The sequence below is a fragment of the Bidens hawaiensis genome, unplaced genomic scaffold (genome assembly GCF_021521415.1).
Source record: "Bidens hawaiensis isolate Kalapana, Puna unplaced genomic scaffold, B.hawaiensis_p1.1 tig00062292_1, whole genome shotgun sequence".
Lineage (NCBI taxonomy): Eukaryota > Viridiplantae > Streptophyta > Magnoliopsida > Asterales > Asteraceae > Bidens > Bidens hawaiensis.
Genome location: NW_027501175.1, coordinates 43,187 through 67,377, shown reverse-complemented (window position 1 = coordinate 67,377; position 24,191 = coordinate 43,187). Strand labels below are relative to the sequence as shown.

General features: G+C 34.1%; 3 protein-coding genes across 4 annotated transcripts; all 3 read left to right on the top strand.

Annotated features, from left to right (window-relative positions):
- The first annotated feature begins 6,510 nt into the window (after nt 1-6,510).
- LOC143603619 (1-acyl-sn-glycerol-3-phosphate acyltransferase BAT2, chloroplastic-like) lies at nt 6,511-9,916 on the top strand. Its single transcript, XM_077080370.1, has 6 exons — nt 6,511-6,572; nt 6,680-6,731; nt 6,948-7,145; nt 7,859-8,271; nt 8,353-8,454; nt 9,208-9,916. Exons 1-6 carry the CDS (start codon nt 6,546-6,548, stop codon nt 9,421-9,423), a joined length of 1,008 nt encoding a protein of 335 aa, XP_076936485.1. The 5' UTR covers nt 6,511-6,545; the 3' UTR covers nt 9,424-9,916.
- A 1,495-nt stretch (nt 9,917-11,411) lies between these two features.
- Nucleotides 11,412-15,103, top strand: LOC143603618 (protein IN CHLOROPLAST ATPASE BIOGENESIS, chloroplastic-like). The gene is made up of 11 exons (XM_077080369.1): nt 11,412-11,582; nt 11,654-11,737; nt 12,177-12,251; nt 12,327-12,369; nt 12,443-12,500; nt 12,646-12,813; nt 14,016-14,078; nt 14,136-14,230; nt 14,323-14,404; nt 14,494-14,604; nt 14,872-15,103. The coding sequence occupies exons 1-11, from the start codon at nt 11,474-11,476 to the stop codon at nt 15,010-15,012; spliced, it is 1,029 nt and encodes a 342-aa protein (XP_076936484.1). The 5' UTR covers nt 11,412-11,473; the 3' UTR covers nt 15,013-15,103.
- A 1,752-nt stretch (nt 15,104-16,855) lies between these two features.
- Nucleotides 16,856-20,458, top strand: LOC143603621 (OVARIAN TUMOR DOMAIN-containing deubiquitinating enzyme 7-like). Of its 2 annotated transcripts, none has more exons than XM_077080372.1 (10): nt 16,856-16,954; nt 17,023-17,098; nt 17,187-17,336; nt 17,482-17,543; nt 18,062-18,146; nt 18,229-18,378; nt 18,457-18,577; nt 19,802-19,926; nt 20,037-20,131; nt 20,207-20,458. In XM_077080372.1, the coding sequence occupies exons 2-10, from the start codon at nt 17,078-17,080 to the stop codon at nt 20,331-20,333; spliced, it is 936 nt and encodes a 311-aa protein (XP_076936487.1). In that variant the 5' UTR covers nt 16,856-16,954; nt 17,023-17,077; the 3' UTR covers nt 20,334-20,458. The 2 variants fall into 2 exon arrangements, with proteins under 2 accessions (XP_076936487.1, XP_076936486.1); XM_077080371.1 differs by having other exon boundaries at nt 19,799-19,926.
- The last annotated feature ends 3,733 nt before the right edge of the window (nt 20,459-24,191 follow it).

The window sequence follows — 24,191 nt, the reverse complement described above, 5'->3', positions numbered from 1 at the left end:
AAATGGGTGGGGATTAATTAAATTAAAGAGAGAAAAAGCAAAAGTTGCTTTATTTTAGGAATTGGAATTTAGAGGAAAGAAGAAGGCTTGGTACAGACAAGGGAAAGTTATGAGGTTCCCACCACCCTCCATAACTGTTTGTTTGTTTTTGTGTGTGTTATGTGGTCATAGTTTCACACACAGTAGTGTATGTGTATGTGTGAATGACAATGGTGGACTGATTATTGTTTGTTGTAATTATTAAATGCATGCATGTTCGCATGTCTTGGAAATAGGTCACCAGAAACCATTTATTTAGACCAAGTGTATAGTGGCAACGTTGTCACTAACATTATGGACAAAAACGCGGGGGTACACCGCCCCCCTCCCCCGGCGTTATGGGATATTTTTTTGGCTGCGTTGTATATAAAACGCGATGAAATGGCACACAAATAAAAAAAAGAGCCGTTGGGCCATTTTGGAGCCGTTGGGTTTTTAAAAAAAAAATTATATTAATTATATTTATACTATATAAACAAACCAAACTCATTTTTTTAACACATTCCTTCCACTTCTATACCAATTTATATCTTTTATACAAATATTTATACCATCATGTTTCCGAATAACAACCAAAATATTTTCGGTTTCGGTCAATATGACCGTCAAGGTAACCAAAATCCACAACCGAACCAATCTACCGCCCCAACGCCGACCGTACCCGTCCCGCATATGTTTGACCCGCAAATGGCCGCGTACTTCGCATATCTACAAAACTCTATGCCAAACGCGGTGCCCGGTTTCCAAAACCCAACGACAAACATTTTTGCCGGTTCGGGTTCCCAACCCGCCCCGGAGACCCAACCCAAGGTCGAGTTCGTGCCGGAGACACAACCCGTCCCGGAGACCGTAGGCGGTTCAAGCCAACGCGGACGTCCGAGAAAACACGGAAAGAAGGCCGCCGGCGAACCTCGGGTTAAAAAGACGGTGATAGCGTGGAGTATCGACAAGTGCGTACTATGTGCTCGTGCTTGGTGCGCGATATAGGAAGATGACAAATGCGGTAGGTTTTTAAAATACATATATATTTTTTTAAATTTCTTATAACAAACATTAAACTTGTAATGTTTTTATTTTTAGCGAACTATAAAAAAATTGGGGTATTTTGGCACAAAATTATAGAGTTGTTTCACAACCTTGGCGGGGACTCACGTCGAGAAAAAAGATTCGTTACTATCGAAATGGGGCGACATAAACACCAAATGCTCGGCTTTCCATACGGTTTTCTCTCGGATGAATCGAAATAGGAGTAGCGGTGTCTCGGACGCGGAAGTCATGGAAAACGCGTTGACTGAGTTTCAACATACGATCGGCGGGACCTTCAACTACTTTGGCATTTGGAAAGACCTATTGAGGTTTCACCCAAAATGGGGCATGGTGTTGGATGCCGAAGCCGAAAGTGGTCCGCGTAAAAAAAGTCTAAAACATCGTCTTCAGTTGATCCAGACATGCCCCGTTCCGACGCTCGAAACTTCAACTTAAGCGATAATGATGCCGTGAATACTACCGAGATGCCTCGACCGGGGGGTAAAAGAACCAAAGGCAAAGGAAAGGGGAAAAGGGTCGCTTCGTCGTTGGCAACGTGTTCGAATCCCGAATTGGAAAGCCAATTCAAATTAATGAACTCTCGACTCCAAGATTTACACGAACTTGGAACCCAACGACTTCAAGTAAATTTGGACGCCGTTGACCTACTTAGAAGGAATGAAATGGATAAAGACATCGAGGTTTTATCAAACGAGCTATCCCAAGACGACCCGATAGTCCAATCTCTAAAAGCCACTCGACGAGCGAAAATTTTAGAAAAATATAAATAAGTTTAGTTTTATTAGTATTATTTATGTATTTTTTTAATTTGATGTTTTTTTAATTTAGTTTTTATTTGGAAGTTTAATGTATTTTTTAATTTTATGTTAATTTATTTAAAATTTTATGTTAATTTATTTAAATGATTTAGTATTTAAAAAAACAAATAAAATTAATAATGATTGGGCGCCACGTGGCGCATAATGCCTAGGAGTAGAGAGTTATGACTACAGCCTGTTTTTGTAAAAAATCATAACTCTGACTGGGCGCCACGTGTCGCATAATGTCTGGTAGTGAAGCTTTATGACTACACATGGTCTATATAGGTGAAACACAGACAGGTTATAATTCATTAAATTAAATTATACGATAATTCTCATATCGACCATTTTGAGAGACAGGGAGAGAGATAAAATGGCACTATAGATTTGGACTGTAGCAATATTTTGGTAACGTTTCAACGAGATTTCTCTGTCAATTATAGACTGGCATGTGTAAATTAACTCACAAGACCAAACGAAAAGTTGAAAATGTAGAGGGAGCCGTCCAAAATTTTCCATTAAACGTTTAGCTCAAAAGGAGTCGTCCCCGACTGTTTTTTTTCTTTCTACCCGATCCGTACAAATTCCCAGCCTTTTGAAATTTGTGCCTTTTGAAATCCGTATGCTAAGGCGCATTTAAGAAGAATTTGTTCCAAGGAAACAAGAATCATTATTTTTGTTCTTATAAGTTTATGTTTCATCTACATCTCCATTTCTTTTCTGTCATCCATTTCTCTTCAAATTATCATATTCATCCAAAATAATCAAGTTTAAGAGGGGCGATTGTGTAGAGGTTGCTGATATGGGTCCTGGATTCATTGGTTCCTACTGTGACGGCAACATAATCCCAACGTTCGGAAACGACTACATTGTTCAATTCCGTACCCTACTCAAATTACGACACTAAAATTAAGTGTTATGTGTTTCTAATGTAACTGTTAGATGTTATGTATTTCTACACTAAGTGTTCTTAGTATTTTGTTATTAAGTGTTTTATCTAGTTATGTGTTTCTTCTTGTTTTTTCATAGTTACTTAAGGGTCGTTAATTGAGTTTTTGCATAAAAAATATATAGAAAACAGAAAGAACTAAAGTACATTAAAAAGGATTAATACATTAAAAAGAAACAACAAAATACAACACTAAAATGAAAATTCCATCAATTAAAAAGGGTTAATACATTAAACAAGAGAAACAACAAATTTCAACACTGGAATTAAAATTCAATCAGTTGATTTCCACAATTATTAACTAATAATTAGTTAATCACAATTACTAATATATATAAAAAAGAAAATTTGGTGACATTGATACACAATTGGTCCACTTGACAATATTTCATTAGGCCATTGTTTTTTATATAATTTTTGTTTTTTTTGGTTTTGCTTTTCTTTTTCTAAATTTTTGATAATTATATTTCTAACTAGTTTTGTCATATTTTTTATTTGTTTTATTTTAGTTTCGATCCGTGACGCGTGATGGAAACTGACCTAATTTGCGTACACTTACCACATTTTGTTTTAGTTCTAGTACCGTAACGAATAACGAAAACCAACCCAATGCCAATTTTTTTTTAGTTTCCGGTTTCGTAACAGAGATGAAAAACCGACCGAATTTGCATAAACTCACCATCTCAACGTCATGGATCAACAACACTCGAGTTTTACCAACCGACGCCACCCCATTGATCCATCTCAATTTTTATAACTTTTTGGTTTTAGTTCCCATACAATAACATACATAACCAAAACCGACCATATTCACGTCGACTTACTTCCTCAACACTTAGGACTTGTAATGCTTGGGTTTACCACCGTCCAGATTTACCGACCTGCCCGGCGCAATGCGCCAGGTAAAAAACTAGTTATTTATATTAAGCATGTCGGATTCGACATAATTATTATTTAATTTAAGAAGGCAGGGTCCACCTTAACAATATTTGGAGAAAGACGTCAGTGTGGACGGGATTCCAACCTCATAAACTTATAAGAACAAAAGATATGAATCGCGTCTTCTTGGAACAAATTTTTTTTTGAAAGACGGTATTTTATATAAATAAAAAAACAGTCATAGCAAGTAGCAAGAACAAAAAACACAAAACATTACAAATAAAATAGAGGGTTCTTAAGCCACTTGATCCTATAAATATTACATTTACGATTTCTGCAACTATACCATGAGAACGAGAAATGTAAAATTTCATCAAATATCGTTTCTTTGTTATGCCGGGTCTTCTCAAATACCAAGTCATTTCTGAATCTCCAAATAATCCACCAAGTGACAAAAATAATCATCCCGATCAAATCTTGGAACAAATTCTTTTCAAGTGCGTCTTGGCAGAAGGATTTGTACGGACCAGGTAGAAAAAAAAACAGTCGGGGAAGATTGCTTTTGAGTTGAACATTTAATGGAAAATTTTGGACGGCTACCTATGCATTTTCAACTTTTTGTTCGGTCTTGTCAGTTACTTTACACGTGTCAGTTTATAATTGACGGAGGAATCTCGTTGGAACACTATCCCAAGTGTCGTCTCAGTCTAAATTTCTAGTGACATTTTTGGGAATATTAAGAACTGTGGGTCATTTTCTTTTCTCTCTCTAAAAATGGTCCATTTTTAGAATCCTCCCTTAAATTAGACTATATGGATGGAGCCCCTATAAGGGGTGTTTTGCGTCATATTACGTTAGATAATCATAGAGTCCTCTTACAATAAAGTGGTGTAGTTGATTGAGCCCCTTCAAATAATTACCTTATTATTATATTAGTAAAAACAAACAAAAAAGCAACCAATTACCTTCATCTCCTCCCTTCCTACGCTTTGTGGAAACCTCCCCCCCCCAACACACACACACACACATCAAAGCACCCCAATGCGTCCAGCGGTAGTGTTCCCGACTCTTTGGAGACATTTTGGGTGGGAAAACGCCTCACTACACATGGTCTTATAGAGTTCCTGTGTTTTTGAAACAAATACAGAAACACGAAACATTCTAGGACAAGTAAAGTATATGTCATGTAAACGGGCATGAGACTAAGTGTTGGATTACTTTTGAAACCATTTGCGGTTATGAGATTTGATGATATACTCACCCGATAACATAAATTTGTTTGCCCAATTACATACCTCACATGATTTCCATTATTATTTTTATTTATGTAAGTATAACTACTCTATTTATTTTAATTGTCTTTCCAAATCTCGAAATTATCACCATCCCACGCCATTCCCAAATGTAACTGATTAATTCTTTCCTAATAGATACCCGACGGGTATACTTGAAACCCATAAGTATACACGATACCCAATATATAATTACCCCCGATAAATGCCCAACGGGTTATAGGTCAGGTCAAGCATGAGGGATTGGAGGAAGCATACACGATTTATTACATCAGGAGTCTTGGATTTTCAATTTCTTCCTCCTCTTCTTCAATAATCTGAAGTTGAGGTTGTATCACCATTTATGGTGAAACTGTGGTGAAAATTGAGGTGGTGTATAGGAGTGAGTGTTGTTTGAAGGTGTTGAATTGTTTGGGGCTTCACTCGCTTCAATGTTGGTGTGTTGGTTGTCGATGGATTGCCATTGGTTATAATAATTATTTAGAAGATGATGGTTGACGTAGCTCGTTTGAATCACAATGTACACTAATATAAAACTGATATAAATCTTGAACCGAACAAATGACAATGCACACCAACTTTATGATTAACGTTCGTAAAAGTTGACCATTGATGGACATCTTTTGCCTTTATACTAGCTCAACTTTGAAAAATTGAAACTCTGTGTGCATTACTTAGAGGCTGTTTGGTAGCATGTTAATTGGTTATTAAGAGGCTACATATTAATGATTTATAAGCTCTTAGTGGTTAAAATGAAACCTTAAATATGAATGGTTAAAATGTAACATAACCATTCATAGACTATAAACTATTAAAATGCAATCTTTTAATGACCAACCAACGCTTTGATATAAGAAACTAAATCGATGTAAATTGACCAATTCAAGAGTTAAGATTATCTGTGTATCGTGACTTTAATGTAATATTTATGTACTTTAATAATAAGTTTGTGTTTCTTGTTATTTAAATTGAAAGATAAATAAATATAGTTTGAAGATAATGTTGTTACTTATGATAAAGTGATAAAGGTACTTTTGTAATCTAGTAAAAGAATTGTAACATTGATATATCCAATAGCATTGATATGATCACCGGACTCACTACTCCATCTAATATTAATATATATATATATATCCAGGCCTACCGTCGCGTCACACCTTATTCCGGCCACGGTCGATCTGTGTCTGCAATTCCGACCCATCGGAGGCTAATCAGTCAAGTAAGTAAGCATCACTTTTGAACATACGTGTTCGAAAATTGGATTAAATGCATTCATTACCAACTTATTATCATACTGCACTTAGTATTTGATAGTTTTGAGTCTCACAAAAGAAACGGTAATCTCTATTTTTAATTTTTAAGCATGTGTATGAATGATATTGCAAAACTTGAGCTTTCATGTAAATGTTTCAAGGATGATAACACATCATAACCTATTACTCACCTTTGTTTTAGTTTATTTTTTTTTTATTATGATTGTTCTCTTACATTATACCAATGGGCTCTATTTGTTTTATGTTGTTACGTAGGTAGAACTCGATGGCTTATTCTTCATCTACTCAGTTGGTATGTATCTCTTCTTCATTTTTTGTTTCTTTACCTAATTATGTTATGTTGTTACTGAATTTTCCAACTAACATTGTTGTTTCAGTTGCTATATGGTTGGTTTTAAGGTCTTAAACTGTTATCCATATAAAGACTTAAAGGCCAAGTATTCTAAAACTTGTAAGTGACCCTCATTCCTCTAGTATGATTCTTTCTTTTCAGCCATATATTCATTATCACCAAAAGATACATATAAGATTATCATCATGTTTTATATAATCATAGTGATTCCGTTTCCTAAGGGGAACTAAATTACATTAACTACTTATTTTATTTCTTCTGCAATAGCATATCAGGTTCTATAAATGCTCTTCAACTACACAATGTTTTATGCAGATGGTATTCGACAATGCCTTATGTTTGATAAAAGGAAAATCCTGTGTTCGCTTAAGCAGACATTTCATCTGGATGAGATGTTTACTTGCAGAACCAACTGTTATAAGTTGCATAACAGGTGCAAAGTTTTGAGGTCTGTCATAGTTAGATCAGAAATTGCTGGGACTGGATCCCCTGCAGCTGCCTATAAATATCCAGGTTCTTCACATTTTCCCTTTTCATGACCTTTTTTTCAATTGGATGCTGCTAATTATAGTTATTAGCGTGTTATTGTTACGGTTTATTATAATTATATGCCCCCTAGGCCCAAGTTAGGTTTCTCTAGGGTTTCTAGGTTTCCCATAGGCCTGTAAACGAACCGAACTTTCAGTGAACCGTATGTGAACTGATCGGCCGAAAGCCTGTTTATGTTCATTTAAATAATAAACGAATGAACATGAACAAATGCCTCGTTTGTTTATGTATGTAAAAGTGAATGTTTGTTTATCTATGTTCGTTTATGTTCTTTAGTTTAGATTTGTTTAAGCTTGTTTGCTTACACATTTATTATGTTTCTTAGGCCCATCATGTTTATGCTAGTGTTTACTTTTAAATTTTTATTGGTGTTTACTCAGTTGTATTTGTTCATCTGTTTTCAGTTATGTTCGTTCGTTTACATTTGTGAACCGTTTGTTTATACTATTAACATGAGCACACTCATGTTCTCAATGAATGATACGAACAAGAACAAGAAAAATCTTGTTCATTAATTATTTATGTCTGTTCGGTTAAAGTCAAATGATCGAACACTAACATGATCTGTTCGTGTTTATTCGGCTCATTTACAAACGTTTTCACTTGTATATATTGGAGTTTCTCCTCCATTCTAATCACAACATTCCATTAAATATTAATTCCAGTCTCTTTTACAGACGAAGAATTACAGTTGACCTCAAAACTCAAAGGAGTTTGTTTCTATGCCGTTACATCCACCGTTGCCATATTTTTATTTATCTTGATGGTATTGGGGCATCCGTTCGTGCTTTTAAAAGACCGTTACCAAGGAAACTTTCATCATTGGATAGCCAAGTTATGGGCTTCGATGACCATCTTTCCGTTTTTCAAAATAAAAATCGAGGGTTTTGAGAATCTTCCTCCAAAGAATCTTCCAGCTGTGTATGTGTCCAATCACCAAAGTTTTTTGGACATATATGCCCTTTTGACACTTGGCAGACACCTTAAGTTCATTAGCAAGACTGCAATTTTCCTCTTCCCTATTGTTGGTTGGGCCATGTTTATGATGGGTGTTATTCCACTTAAGCATATGGACAGCAGGAGCCAATTGGTATTGTCTTTAAAAAGCATTATTTGACCCTAATTGACACAAAATAGTTTATAAATTTGACTTATGTTTTATGAATAATAGCAAACTCTAAGAAGATGCATGGAGATCGTCAAGAATGGTGGATCTGTTTTCTTCTTTCCAGAGGGTACCCGCAGTAAGGATGGACGTCTTGGGACTTTTAAGGTGAGACTGACTTACAGGCGTAAATGAGGCGAGCCGAGGCCGTCTAGGCTCAAGCCGGGCATGCTTAGTTTATGAGAGTTCGCGTTCGACCTCGGCTTGTTTAGTGCTCTAGTTCTAAAGCTCGAGATCAGCTCACGAGTAAATTTTTAAGCTCGAGTTCGCTCGTTTATTATTTATCCAATTAGCTTAATTTTATAATTATTTCAATATATAAGTATAATTATTAATTTTATATATAACAGAATATATATTATTTTAATTATTTTTATCATAATTTTAATATATTAAATGAAACTTATATAAATAAAATCTCGATATGTGAAGCTTGGGCTCGTTTATTAAACGAGCCTCAAAAAAAGCTCGCGCTTGAGCTTGATTCGAGTTTTTAACAAGCCGGCCTCAAGTAGCTCATGAGCGGCTCAACTCGCTAGTGGTTTATCAAGCTCAAACTCGTTCATTGGTTATTTCATAGTTAATTATTTTATTTATATACATGTATAATTTTTTTATATATATTTATAATTTAATCATTATATAATAAAGTCTCTTTTATCTAGTTATTTTAAGCTTAATAATCTCTAAGCTATCTTGAGCAGCTCATGAGTGATTCAGCTCGTTTACACCCGTGATCTACTTCAGGGCCTTTTAGGAGCTAGATTTCTTATTCTGGAAATGACTTGCACCTACTGATTACAAAATTAATATTGCAGTTTGTTGCGAACATACTGAAGAGTAAGATTTGTTTTTGTGTAGAAAGGTGCATTCAGCATTGCTGCGAAAACAGGAGTACCTGTGGTTCCCATTACTCTTGTTGGAACAGGCAAGATAATGCCAGCTGGAATGGAGGGTATATTAAACCCTGGTTCAGTCAAGATTGTAATCCACCAGCCAATCCAAGGAGATAATTCCGACACACTATGCAATGAGGCCGAAAAAGTAATTTCCAATGAGCTTATTCACCAAGGTTAATGGTATACCTCAACAAATTTTGTTCGATTCGGATCTGGTATGATAGCCTGCTTCCCTGCATATCTTTTAGTTCTTGGTTGCAAACTTATTGTAGTGATGGTTCCTGATAGACAATTTGTACTAGACTAGACATGCTAGTTAAAAAATATCTGAGCTTACTTTAAGTGAGAAAGAACATATTAAACGTTCCTTTTATGGTGAAGCTATGGGATACGTGATCACAGCTCGTGTAATTCTTATAGTTTCGTGTATGAACGCCATATTTTTGTTAGAATTTGATACTCTTTTGTTCTAGCCATCGTTCATATTTCTTTGTTTTTCATCTTCAAAAGTTCATAATTTGTTGTTACCAGTATATAGATGTATAACTATACATATTCAAAAATTACATAATCGAACGTAAACATAATGGATCAATGAGAAACCCAAGGTCCGGTTGCTTTTCAAACAATAAAAAATGAAAAAAATAGAAGGTCGATTACTTACTAATCACCGATTTGACCGACCATAAATTAATAGGTCTGATTAGGTGAAATTGCATCTGTCTAGGGCCAATTACTGATTAAAAGCATTCTATATTCGATTTTTACAACACTACTATCAACTAGGCATATATTGTTACAATTGGTAACTTATTAGGGTCAAAACATGTAATGTAAGACGAGATGAGAACATGTGCCAGTAATATTTTTACCAAAACATCGACAATGTACACACCATTTGAAATGCATGCTTGGTTGGATTTGACTCATATATGCGTTAGTCTTTTGGTAAGCAAAAGCGTGGTCAAGTAGGAACGCAAGTGGTTAATGTGGACTCTAGTATTGCCATGGATCTTCATAGTGTTGAAGTCCAATATGAGGTTAAGAAGAACGTGTGGCGACTGACGAGCACATAAGTCATCTATGAGTCTTGCTATTGTATGTGTAGAACTAACCACAAGTAGAAGGTGACAAACAATCCTACCATTTTTGGTAACTCATAAAAGTCATAATACTAGAATCTGATAAATATAGTCGCCTTAATTATCACCTAGTTGCTAATCTCATATCAAGACCTATCATCACTACCAGATCAATGTTACATCGATACCTTGTTATTTACATATTTGATTTCCATCGTTGTATGACAAATCGACCCAGTTAAAGGTCTTTAGGGAGGATTAAATATATGAAGATTTCAAACACCAAATATTTGTATTTAGTGCAACTAGCTTTCGAACCCGTGTATTACACGGGATTTGTCAAATAATAAAAATAATTTAGATTCTTTATTTCAATGGTGATTCTCAAAATACTTATAAATTAATTTAATATAGATTTAATAGAAAAAACAAACGGATGATTAACAAAAAGTACTAAGAGAGCATGGTTATAATGGAAACATCAAGAAATTTTTTTAAAAAAGTACTAAAGTTGCGTAATTGGTCAAACCTCGGGTATGAAAATGAAACTTAATTCAATAATGAATAAAATTCACATGATGTTATAACCCATTTGACAAAATGGTTTAGACCCATGACCCATGAATAGCTAGAATGAATGAGATAAGATTAGGAATTAGAAAAAATATGGGCTTGACACCTAAACTTCAACATTTTCTTTTATTAGTTTTGTTAGATGTAAGATTGGACTAATTAAGTGATACTTAAACCATGTATATATAAACTCAAACAATTAATTAAGAAAAATAGATATTTTAATAGGATGGCTGGTTTTCACTTGTTAAAACTGTGTTATATGAAATATCACGTCTCTTTCTTACAACTCCACCAGTTACCACTTGCTCATTGGCATGTTGTTTTCCCCCTTAATATATAATTTTTTTTATTTTTACTAATGACTACTAAAAAAAATTAATAATAATAATAATAATAATAATAATAATAATAATAATAATAATAATAATAAAATGGGTAAAAAACATGGGCCTTAGGATCCATGCAATAACTCACCCAGAAGGAACACAACATGAACATATTTATGGTCTTTTATTATCCACACACACAAACACAAAAACCAACACTTGGTTGTGGATTCAATTCAAACAAATGAAAGCCGGCGGTGGATTGGTGTTCGGAGTTCCACGCGCCGCCGCTCTGCCCACGCTACTCCTCCGCCGCTCCACATTCCGATGCTACTCTTCTTCTTCTTCTTCCGGTATGGTGATTCTTGCTCGTCTCAAAACATCTATTATTATTATTATTATTAATATTATTTAATAAATGCAGATCATGTTTCATTTATAAAGGATGTGGCTGTAGCTCAGCCTCCTGAGAATCTGCATCATCTTCTAAAGATGCTTCAGGTCAGAGGTAATATAACATTCTTCTAATGAATATTACAGTTAACATTACTATTTGAGTTGGTATGTTACTTGTGAAAATTGTTATACAAGCCCATATGATAGGTGGTAAATGTTAGATATGACTTTATCTTACAAATGTGTCAGTGTTGTGCTCTGCAAAAGTTGTACCGGTTGTGTGATATTGGGAAAATGTTATGCAGGCTACGAGCCCATATGATATGTGGAATAAGTTATACGGGCAGTATTAATAGCAAGGTTTTTATATGAGCCCGTATGACATGTAGAAAACACTATACCAGCTCATATGATATGTGTAAAATACTACCCGAGTGATATGCTTTTATGTGACGGTGGTGTGTTCTGCAGAGCTTATACAACCCGTGTGGTGGTGTACATATATATATCAACACCCTATATTCATATCTAACTATATCATTTTGTGACAGGTGAAACTATAACTTCTCCCGCCATGAAGCAAGGGATGATTCCCCTAGCAATTCCTCTATCCAAAAACAATTCAGGTTTCTACTTTTGCATAACTTCTAAAAACTTAGAAACAGTGAAACATCATACAAGCTAATAACCCTTTGTTCTAGGCTCTGTAACTGCATTGTTGAGATGGCCAACAGCCCCACCCGGGTAAAGAAATTTACACTTTTGCCCTTCACCATGGAGGTTATTCCGTAAGCATAATCCATTTTTCCATTTACAGGATGGAGATGCCCGTGGTGGAGGTCCGTAGTTATGGCGTGTGGCTTTTGGCCAAGACTGTGAGTTTGCACTTATTTTCAGTTGTATATTATTAGTTACTAATTATTACTAGAGTTTTATTTTGTTTAGACTATAGCCCACAAATATATTATTATTTCAGTCCCTTTTACGCATATTGAAAGTTATGAATATGATCAATTTCAGGTAGACCAATATATTCATAGAATTCTAGTTGAAGAAGATGCTAATGGTTCTAATGAAGGTGTTGATCAGTTGTTTCAAGCTTCAGGTGTAGTGGGTGAAAAGCTATATACAAAGGGGGATTTTGCAAAATCTGTTAATCCAAATTTAGATGTGTATCTTCTCCAGAAGGTACTGAGAATATGATGTTCTTAATATTAATTTGGATTTAGAGACAGTTTTAGAACAATATAAGTTAGAGGTGGAAAATGGGTTGGGTGTAAATAGTGTTAAAAAGGATTTAGAGACAGTTTTAATATTAATATTAAATAGTGTTAAATTTAGATGTGTATCTTCTCCAGAAGGTACTGAGAATATGATGTTCTTAATATTAATTTGGATTTAGAGACAGTTTTAGAACAATATAAGTTAGAGGTGGCAAATGGGTTGGGTGTAAATAGTGTTAAAAAGGGGATCAAGTTGAAACATATCATATTTAGTACCTAGTGAGGTAGGTTGTGTGAAGTTGACCCGCAACTCTTTCTTATGCATTAGTTAGGATTATAAGGATAGTGTGATTACAAGCATAATATGATCTTTGAATTAAGATGATTATGAGGCACTATTAAATTAAGTATAAGAGCATTCCCATCCTATCCACTATTTCCTGTGAGTGGGCTTTTTATAATTTAGGAAGTGATTTAGAGAATTAGAGTGTTGTGAGTGAAGGTGACAGATAATGCAACGATTTTTCTGTATATTTGAAAGTTCCCGTGGCACCCTATAATTTTTTTAATATTTTTTGAAAGTGGTTGTGAGTGGAGTAGAGAAAAAATCTAGTGATTTTTCTGTATATTTGACAAATTCCTGTAGCACCCTATACATTTTTTAATATTTTTTGAAAGTGGTTGTCAGTGAAGTTGAGAGAAAGTATTATGATAAAGGTATAAAAAAATTATTTAATTGAGAATGAGAGAGAAAATGTAGTGATATTTAATATAATTTTGGATTTGGAGATTAGGAAGGGATGAGAAAGCTCTAATATATAAGTTATACCTAAAAGATAACCCAAATTTTGATCTGTGTAAATTATAAATTTGGTGGAGTATTAGTTATGCATTATGCATATCCGAATATATTATAATTTTCTTTTTTGCTTTTTACACATTAATGTGTAAAAAATACAAAATTTGTGTTTCTTTAAAATAAATGAGCTGAGCCACAAGCTTGCTCAAGCTTTTTACAAGATGAGCAGAGCTCGAGTTCAACTTCCAGCTCATCAATGTAAACGAGCCGAGCCCGAGCCCAACCTGGTTTGGCGAAGCTCGGCTCATTTAACAGCCCTAACGCAATCCAAGTCATTTATTTAAAAGTAAACAAATATATGCTGGCAGGTCGGTCTGTTTCCAGACATCTTGGAATGCAAAGTGATGAACCATTTCAAAAAAGGAGATCATGTAAGATGACCGTTTAGTCCTTCATACTTAAATTTAATCATCTATATCTGTCACAAGGTTTCAGCCATGGTGACTGGAGAATTCTATACCAAAAAGGACCATTTTCCTGGATTCGGACGACCTTTTGTTTTCAATGCCGAGATTTTACTCAAGTACGAGAATCTATGTCAACGCTGATCTGGATTAAATCAAAGTTAAATAATATATTTTTTATTTATGAAGCCGATGCTGATATTATTTGTAGGGTAGGGCGAAATCCAGAAGCTAAAGATGCTGCACGAGGGGCGTTAAAGTCACCGTGGTGGACTTTAGGTTGTTCATACCAGGTGTGGTTGTTAAGGATTGAAATTTTGATCGGTTGTTTTCAGCTGTATTAACTGATTTTGAAACTGTTTTTAATGAAGTTTTTTTTTAGAAAGTTGCTGAGATAGCTGAATGGGATGATGAACAAATTGAGTTTATTAAGGAAAAGGTGTCGGAGCAGGGAAAACAAGAAGATTTGTTGAAAGGGAAAGATGCTCTTCAGGTGAAAATATTGTTACTTATATCGGGCCCCATGGGTGTTAAGGTCTGGTTTTGACGGTTTTTAGGTCTACTGGGAGTCACCGTTAGTAAAGGTTTTTCTCCATTGTAAACCAAACCAAATTATTTGTTAAGAAACTGACTGTGACACCAAACCGTCAAAATGGGTAGATGAGTAATTTTAGCCACGGTGGCATTGCAGTAATACTTAATGATAACAGTGGGTAAATAAGTAAATTTACTGTTTTTAACCAATTTCTGAAAAGTGCAGATTTCATTGGATGAAGCTGCTTTTCTGTTGGACTTGGCATCGATTGATGGGACATGGGATGAACAGCTGGAACGAATTGCTGAATGTTACAGCGAGGCTGGGCTCCCAGAAATTGCCAAATTTGTGAAATATAGAGACTGATATTAATATAGCATTTAATAATGAATACGGTGAGGATCAATGCTACCTGGAAATATGTTTCTGGTTTTTTTGCATACAAGTGATTGCGCATGCTCCCAAATACAAGATTTTGAAAATGTAAGACAAAAAACCTTTGTTCTTTGCAGCTTTTATATTTGTTATGCAAGTGACGGTGTACATCTTATTGAAGTCATAATTGACAAAAACACTGGCACTTCTAAAGAAACTTTGTACGGTTCTCTATTTAAAAATGGTTATATAATGGGCGCGGCCTTATAACCAGTTATTTGGTTATACATGATTTTATTCCTTTATGAATTCAGTTATTTGGTTATACATGATTTTATTCCTTTAGGAATTTGGAACAGTTTAAAACTACAGAAAATGATTTGGTCAAAAGTAAAAGCCAAATGTAGTTGTATGAAAATTTGAATGGTAAAGTCACAGGTTCACTTCATTTTCATTCCCCATGCAATCATAGTCTTCTCATTTGATTGATATTTTATTCTGAAGCCATGCTCTTTGCTAAATAAAGTATGTATAGGTAACTTCAATCACATAGACCTACAAGAAATACTCATTGTGTCTGTTTGGAAGGTAGGTAAACACTACACATATACCCCAAGTATTCACAAATCACAAGATGTTTGTGTGTTTTACAACTATTTATATCTCGCAAATTCTTTTCAACTATATGGTCTTCACTGTTCATTAAAACCAGCACATTTGCCCCTTTACACTAATTGATATTTAAAAAGGATTTGAAGTGCGTGTGACGGACGGGGAAAAGTTAAAGTTCATGTAATTATAGCAAGAAAAAATATATTAATATGCAGAAACACAAGAATCTTGTGACATCTTTTTGGTGTCTATCCTAAACATTGCGAGAGGGGTAGGTGTGATTATAAAATGAGCAATGTATTATGTGGTAATGTTGGTTATGAAAAGAACGCCCTACACATGTATATTCAGTTTTTATAAAAATTACAAGTTAACAATGGACTGAAAATACTGCTCATAAGTTTTAAGATAAACGAGTGAAGAGACTGCAACCAGTGAGATTCCCGACTCTTTAACTTTACTTTTCACATGTAAAGTAATAGTAATATGATAACATAAGGTGTAACTATGGGAATTCAAAAACAAAAATTAAACGTTATTTAATATCAAAATCACAAAATAGTAAATACATTTGGCTGGTCACCACCATCATAAGCCTCTAGATGTTGAGAACTCCTTACCGTATTCTTAATTCGATGAATATGTAATGATCTAAGTTGACAAGTCTGTCAAGTTTTCTAATTGCATTGTAATTATAATTGACAAAATGTCTTGGCTAAGAAGTTAGGGTTAGTCTGTATAAACCGAGTTATGATTAGACATTATAAAACATATGAGATGCAACCAAATTATGATTTATCAAGAGATAAACCGAGTTATATTTGAGAGATTGTAATCAATTTTGTTATTCGTATTGGTTCGTTAAAAATAACAAAATGGTTTGTAGATTTGGGCCGGACACCACCATCACGGGCCTCTAGAAATAATATTATTGCTGCTGCCGTATGTATTATAATGTTTAGAGCCGGTCCAGAAAGTCGGATAACCCTAACCTAACCACCGTGAGCCGATTGAGCCAGCACTGCAGTAACACCAACAACACCACCTTCATCTAAATCTAATACCTTCCAATCAATTAACCTTAATAATAATAATTAATCATCTACACCACTCATCACACTCTCTTTTTTAAATTTCAATATCCAAACATTCACAGTTAGTTAGGGTTTTCCTGTTGTTGATTAATTATTCCTTTATAAACTAATAATTCACAGGCTAAAAAGACCGGAAAACAATCCGAGATATCCGAGTTTCGAGCTTAGCTCGACGCGCTAGGCTTGAATATTATAGATGTTACAGCAGATGGCAATTGCTTCTTCAGGTTTATGTTTAACTGTTCAAACTAGAAGAAGCTTGTTTGGCCGATGCTTGCTTATGTATATGTTACAGAGCGTTAGCCGATCAGTTGGAAGGCGATGAAAACTTGCATGCAAAGTATAGAAAAATGGTTGTGCACTATATCATGGTAACATAACATTAAATATTCAATAATTTATCGCGTTTACGTGTTAATTCCAGTTGAGCGTACCTATCAGTGAACAACTGTTTTGTAGAAAAACCGTGAAAGCTTTGAGCCGTTTATTGAAGATGAAGTACCGTCTGATGAATACTGTCAATCCATGGAAAAAGATGGCACGTGGGCCGGAAATATGGAGTTGCAGGCTGCTTCTCTTGTTACTCATAGCAATATATGCATACACCGAGTACGTTCTTTTTTAGTTTCCTATTATAGTAAACTACATATTGTTGAACTGTTGATGATGTAATCGATTGTATAGCTGCCAAATGATATACGTTTTTGCATTACTTTGTGTGCTGTTAAGAAAATCTTTTTCTTGATATTTACAGAAGTCATCAAGTCGGTGGTATATAAAGAATTTTAGTGACTTTGATGCAAAGATGGTCCATTTGTAAGTACTAGTGTGCTACTAGCAGTTAGTGGTGTAAACTAGCCTGACCCGAGCTTGTCTAGGCTTGGCCTTGGCTCCTTTAACTTACGAGAGCTCGAGCTCAGCTCGTGAGTAGTTTCTCAAGCTCAAGCTTGGCTTGTTTATTATTTATTAATTAGTTTATATACAGTTATAGGTTTTAATTATATGTATTTGAATGATAATATTATATATAGCATAATATTATGGTTGTTTTTAATTATATAGTGTTTTTTTATCATAGTTTTCTATATAATAATAATTATTATAAACATATATATATTAGATATATTATATAAAAATTATATAAACAATAGGCTTGTTTAAGCTTGCGAGCCAGCTTGAGCTCGATAAGTGAAGCTCGGTTTCGGGTCGCTTTGAGCTTGTAGTGAGCCAATATTCAGTAACTCACAAGCGGCTTGGCTGCTTTACACCCCTACTAGCACTTCAAACAAGGTTATTTTAGTAATCATGGATTAAAGTGTTTAGATTGATTGCAGGTCTTATCATGATTGGGAGCATTACAATAGTGTGCGATTAAAGGACGACCCCTGCAATGGACCAACACTGCCAATTATAATAAAGGTTTTTTGGCTGCTTTTTAGCTATGTATAATAATATCTATTTTTGTTTGTAAGCGAGTAATAACTGTTGGTTATATAAATAGGCCGATGCTGATCTGTCGGTGAAGTCTCATAAAACAAATGACGCTGTTTCTAAGACCAATGGAAGGTCTGCTAACGATGCTATTAAGTTAGAATCAATCAAAACTGTTAAAGCTGGAAGTGGATGTGAAGATGAAGAAAAGATTCAGCAGGTATAATGCTATATATATCATATGTCATGTGCCAGTTTATGTGGAAATTGATTTTAGTTTATCTTGTATTAATGTTAGGTGTTATTACAAGTGGATGGAGATGTTGATGCTGCAATAGAGTTTATTATAGCAGGTCAAGGAACTGAAGATTATTTATCTGAAAACAATGGCGTTACTTGTTCAGTGGACGATTCTTATGGTAATGACTGGTTAGTACATCTTTTCATTAGCTGGTCATTAACGTTTTAATGTTTAACTCCAGAAATAGGAAATATCGTAGAATTATGAGTAGACGTTATCACGTTAAGAAGATTAAGTCGGCAATTCTTTCTTTTGTAAACCTGTGCAGAGATTTTACTTTTTTTAAAACCTTTTTGGGCATATTCTAGTAGACAATGAATTTGGATTAGGCTTGGAAAACTGGCCGGTTCGGGGAGGTTTGGTTCATTTTGGGTTCTGAGCAACATGAGTTCTGGTAAAAATGGGCCGTTTCGTAAAAGACGATCGCATGCCAATACGGATTCTGATCAAAATGGATTCTGGTTGGAATGAGTCATCTTAGAAAAATAGGTTCACCCGTCGTATTTTCTTGTGGCGGCAGTGGTGCTTGTGGTGCAGATGATGGTGTGGTGCTGGAGCCTGGAGGTGGAGGTGGAGGCGGTGGTGATGGATGTGGCAAAGATGGGGCGGCGACTGTGGTGGAGACAAACAATGGTCATGAGTGGTGCTAACCCATCTAGACCCTTTTTAGTTAACCAGTTCATAATAGTTACCCTTTAGACTAATTTATTTGGACCCGCATTGACCCATCGACTAATTTGAGATGACCAGAATGAACTCATTTACATTTTATTTTTGCCCAAATCAATCCAATCTTTGAAGACTGGGGCATGATTGCCACTTATGATTTGGATCATACCTGCTATTTTATTTTCGAGTTAGATCAAGCGTGCTTGTACATGTTTCATGAAATGTGAAGTAAGTTAAATTATAAATAGCCTTCGTCTTTTTTCTAAAACATTTTTTTTATAATGTTAGTCTGGTCACACATGTAACACAAGAACATATTTTTTTGTGTTGTGCATTTATGGTGAAAGTGTGATTTTATCCGTTTGTTCACAACTTCACTAATTACATTAAAGAAAATGTTTTTTGCTCATACGACTACAAGTCTACAATTAAGTTCCGTATGGGTACAAATGCCACTAAAACAGGGACATAAACTAGGTAAGACACTGTTAGGCCTGTGATAAATATCAACATTTGGTATAGGAATCGAATATAAATATAAATATTAGTATACATTAGATATGCTATTATGAAACTTGTATAAATGTGGAGTAGGACCAAGTATATTTTTTTTATTTTTTACTTTTGTTTATTAAATGTAGCGGTGTCTTACTTTTACTTAATTTTCTAGCAGGCTATAGTAAAAACAAACTTGAGCAGGGTGATGCGAAGACTGATGAAAAAAATGTCAAGGAAAAACAGACTTGCAGCAATGCTGAAAAAGAAACTAATAAGACCAACTCATTGCACGATGAAAAGGTTTCCCTGATTTCTTATTTGATTAAATGTTTATACGTGTTAGTTAAAATCCGTTTATATCTCTCTTTTTTTAAGACAAATGCTCATTTAATTATTTCAACTTTCGTCAGAAGATACCGAGAAACAAGGCGTGCCCGTGTGGTTCAAAGAAGAAATACAAGTCTTGTTGTGGTACAGCAGCAGGAAGACCGTCAACAGTTACAAAGTAAGTATTGATTATAAAATATATATTGTTACATAGTTATTAAACTTATGATGTTGGTATGATGGATGATTACAGTAACAATGGTGTTGAGAATGGAAAGCATAGAAAAGATAATAAGAAACAGGGAAAGAAAGCAGGAAACGTGGTGGTTTTGAATGGTTGTGATGGAACCTCACCTGATATGGGTGCACTTTGTATATGAACATCATTTTCTTCTGCTATCCATTTTAACACTCACTTTGTCCCTTTGTTGGCACACTTGCTTTTGATATATGATAGTGTTTTTATAAAATTAAGTGAATTTTTAGATTTTAGAAATTGAAGTAGGAGAAGCAAAAACTACATTTTTTTCAAAGGTAAGTTGTTTCATGTGTCTTTTAAATCCAGTTGGAGATTTTAAGAACCAAATCAGCCTTTTTTAATGGAAAATTGTTTGATAAAACAAAAAAAGAATGTTTTTTGAGGGGTTTTGGTAATCTTTCAACATTCTCATAGAATTCCTTCACACTAATGAAGGGAATTTAAATTTAAATATTTATCTTTTGAAGTGTTTTAACCTTATAAGGGTGTGGTCTATCTTTTGGGGTGTTCTAATGTGTAAAGGTGCAGTACGTGTTAGACGTGTAGGTACAACATTGTCGGGTTAGGGGTCATTTTCTATTTAGTTATGATGGAACGAATGAATCTTGATGGTATGTGGGATCAATGGCTGGTCATTAACTTGAAGGAAGACGCACGACGAGCTTGCCAAGACATGTTCTTGACAAGTGGTATATTAGCAAGGTCAACCCTCATTTTAGTACACAATAGAGAAAAACACCCGAGTTCACAATTTCTAGACACCACAATTAGAGATGATTGTATATAGCCATCCATAGAGGTGTCAGTTTCTACCCATAAATTTATTTTAAGAGCGAGCAAATTGTGTAGAGGAACATTTTGCATTAGGAATGTTCAATACTAATAAATTTATTAACAAAATTTTGAAAAGACACGTATAGAAACAAAACAACTGACTGTAAAACACTAAAACTGCTTCAGAAAGCCTTTGAGGAAATAGCCCGTCGACCGTCGTACTCTGTTCTTCAAAGATCCCTTTTGAAGTTTTCTTAGTTGTTCATTTGGGGATCAAACTTATGCTTTTTATTTTTGAGGCTTTTGTTCACTTTTGTATGGTTTTATGTGTGGTTTTGTGTTTCTTTTTAGTTATTGCTTAAAAAATTGTATGTGTGAACAAGAATATATATAAAAAGGAATGGAAAATAAAAGGAGCCCTTGAACTACAGCGGTGCTCGATCAAGTTGTCACCCCAAGTTGCCGATGGTGGTTTAAATATGACGGTGGGAGTATTGATCTAACATGTCTAATGTATTATGCTGATGGATGAGATCATTATCTGTAGGTATCATGTGGGTTAACGTACATGTGCACAATGGTGTTGGAAGCATTGATATGAGGACGAGGCTTGTGTTTGCAAGTCATGGTAGGGGTGAGGTCAGATCTCGGGATGTCATGATGTGGCGTTGAGACACATGCATTTCTTGATGGGTTGCTTGAAAGAGTAATGACCATGTCAGTGACAAGTGTTGGTTGTTGCAGTGGGAGCCGGTCTTCATAAAGAGTAGTGGACCGACCTTGGAGGTTCGTAGTTGGATATTATGGGATAATAAATTTTCACCAACCGGTACACTCACTACACGTTTGGGTTGTATGTGTTAGTGTCGAGCACCTCTTTAGCCAAGTGACCCAATGGTTTTGTGCGGAAGCATGTTGAAGTATGTCGTGATTACTATTCATTCCTGATTATCTCAAGTATAGAAATAATATCAACAACAATAATATTATGGTATATGTTAGATGTTATGTGTAACAAATTCTTTACAAGAGTGCACACACACAAATGGGTAGTCAAAATAGAAAGATATACAAAATTAAATATCTCACAATAAAAGTACTGATTTGAAATTATAAAGCATGGAACCGATAATGTAGAGACGTGCACTCATTTATTAATTGTAGATACAACTTGTTGATGTCTAATTAATCAATCTCTTAATGTAAGAATAATTGATAATAATATGCCCGAATGAATAATTTATTCGAAACATGTCTTATGACTTAAATTGCGCGCTATTTCTTGAGAACCATAATCAAATTGAAAAATTTTTATATAAACAAAATAGTTAGACACACATGATACAATTGCCTAAGTGAATATGTAATGGATGGATCAGATATTAACATCAACAACCTAAGCTAAATTATTTGCAACTTTAAGGTAGATTAAGACCATGTCTTATTATAGTACATGATTCAATGTACCCCAAAGAATGTGGCCTTAAAACAGTCAAGAAAACCTGACATTAACAATTTTTTTCCCATGCATGCATGTGTATATTTATTTACTACAATAACAATTTCATCACATATCCCTTTCGTTAATGAGTAAGTAGATAAAGTGTTATAAGAATATGTTTCTACTTGCATGTATAGTCGTATTGACATATCAATTGTACTCCCTTGCATCCAAAATAATTGTACCCGACATGCACAGGAGGCAATTAACTTGGGTCCCAAAGGTAAGGATAGTTTTATGTACATGTAGGATGTTTTCATTTCAACTATTATATAAAATCAATTTTATGTAATTTTGTTAGAGTTTATTAAATAAGTTTTGAGAGAATTATATTATTATTATTATTTATTTATTTTATTATATTTTTCGGAAAGAACATTAAAATAATATTGCTTTTTACGTTCAATTTTCCTTATAAAATAAAAATATATGAATATTAAGGTTACGGAGTGTGGTCCTCGCTCAACATGATAGTACATGGTCCCTTTTTTGTTTCTACCCACGCTTTCTATTTAATTCGAGTGCAAACATATATTCAAGTTACGATTATTTATTTATACCAGGTTGCATGTTATTATAAAGTGAAATAATGTTTGTTCCAAAATTATTAATTACCTTGAGAACTGTTAGAAGTGTTTTAGTTCTTCTTAAACATAACTCAAACACAAGTAAAATTGGATTTTAATAATTCGAATTTTAAGCTATTCGTCACGCCCGGCTCAAGGGAGGGGTAAGGTGGGCCAGCCCAATGCCCACTCCTTCTTGAGAGCCTAAAACATTTAGGAAAAAAATGTATATTTGTTATGAATCACCGATAATATTATTTGTATGACATCAATTATATGAGTTCACGGACAATCTTTTTGTATGACATCAATTATATGGTTTTGTCCCCCCTAAATAGTGTTTCTAAATAATGTTTTGACATTATAAATATGATGTATCTATAACGAGTAAATGTATCCAGGAGAATTTACATTCTCATTTTCCCTTTAGCCTCTTGTTTCTTTATTCAAATATCACTTCAATAATCTTGTTACAATTAGGGCTAATATTATAACACGTTATCAGCACGAGCCGCTTATATCCTAATCAAGAAAGGTAATAGGCACAAGGGTATCCACATAAATATCATAAACGCTACTTTAATTATGTACATTGGAAATATATATATGCATATACATATATTAAGTAATAGCAATAATGTGTATAAACATTGTTATTAAAATTTGATAACTATTCTAACTTTTATTTATATATACACACTACTCTTTCATTTAGAAGTTAGATTTATTTACACTAACAATTCTATTCTTATTATTGTGCATACTAATTATATATTTTATGAAATAAACGTTATTTAATATATAATTTATTATCTTACTTAAAAATAAGTAATATTACACACACACAAACGGTAATGTTATCGTTATAAAACGGTAATATAACCGTTGTAAAACGATTATAAATTTTCAACTATAAATAACCAATTATCAATCTCAAATCTTCCACAAATACAAAAACTTTCTTCTCGGGAATACTCAAGATAATATTTGGAAAGATGATTCACCTAGTTTTAATGTTAACTACCATAATTCTGATAATCTTATTGTTCTTAATTTGTAATCTCACACATAGAGATTTTAATCTTTTCTTTTTTCTTTATCTATTTATAGTTCTACCTTTGTATTTTCTTTCAATTTT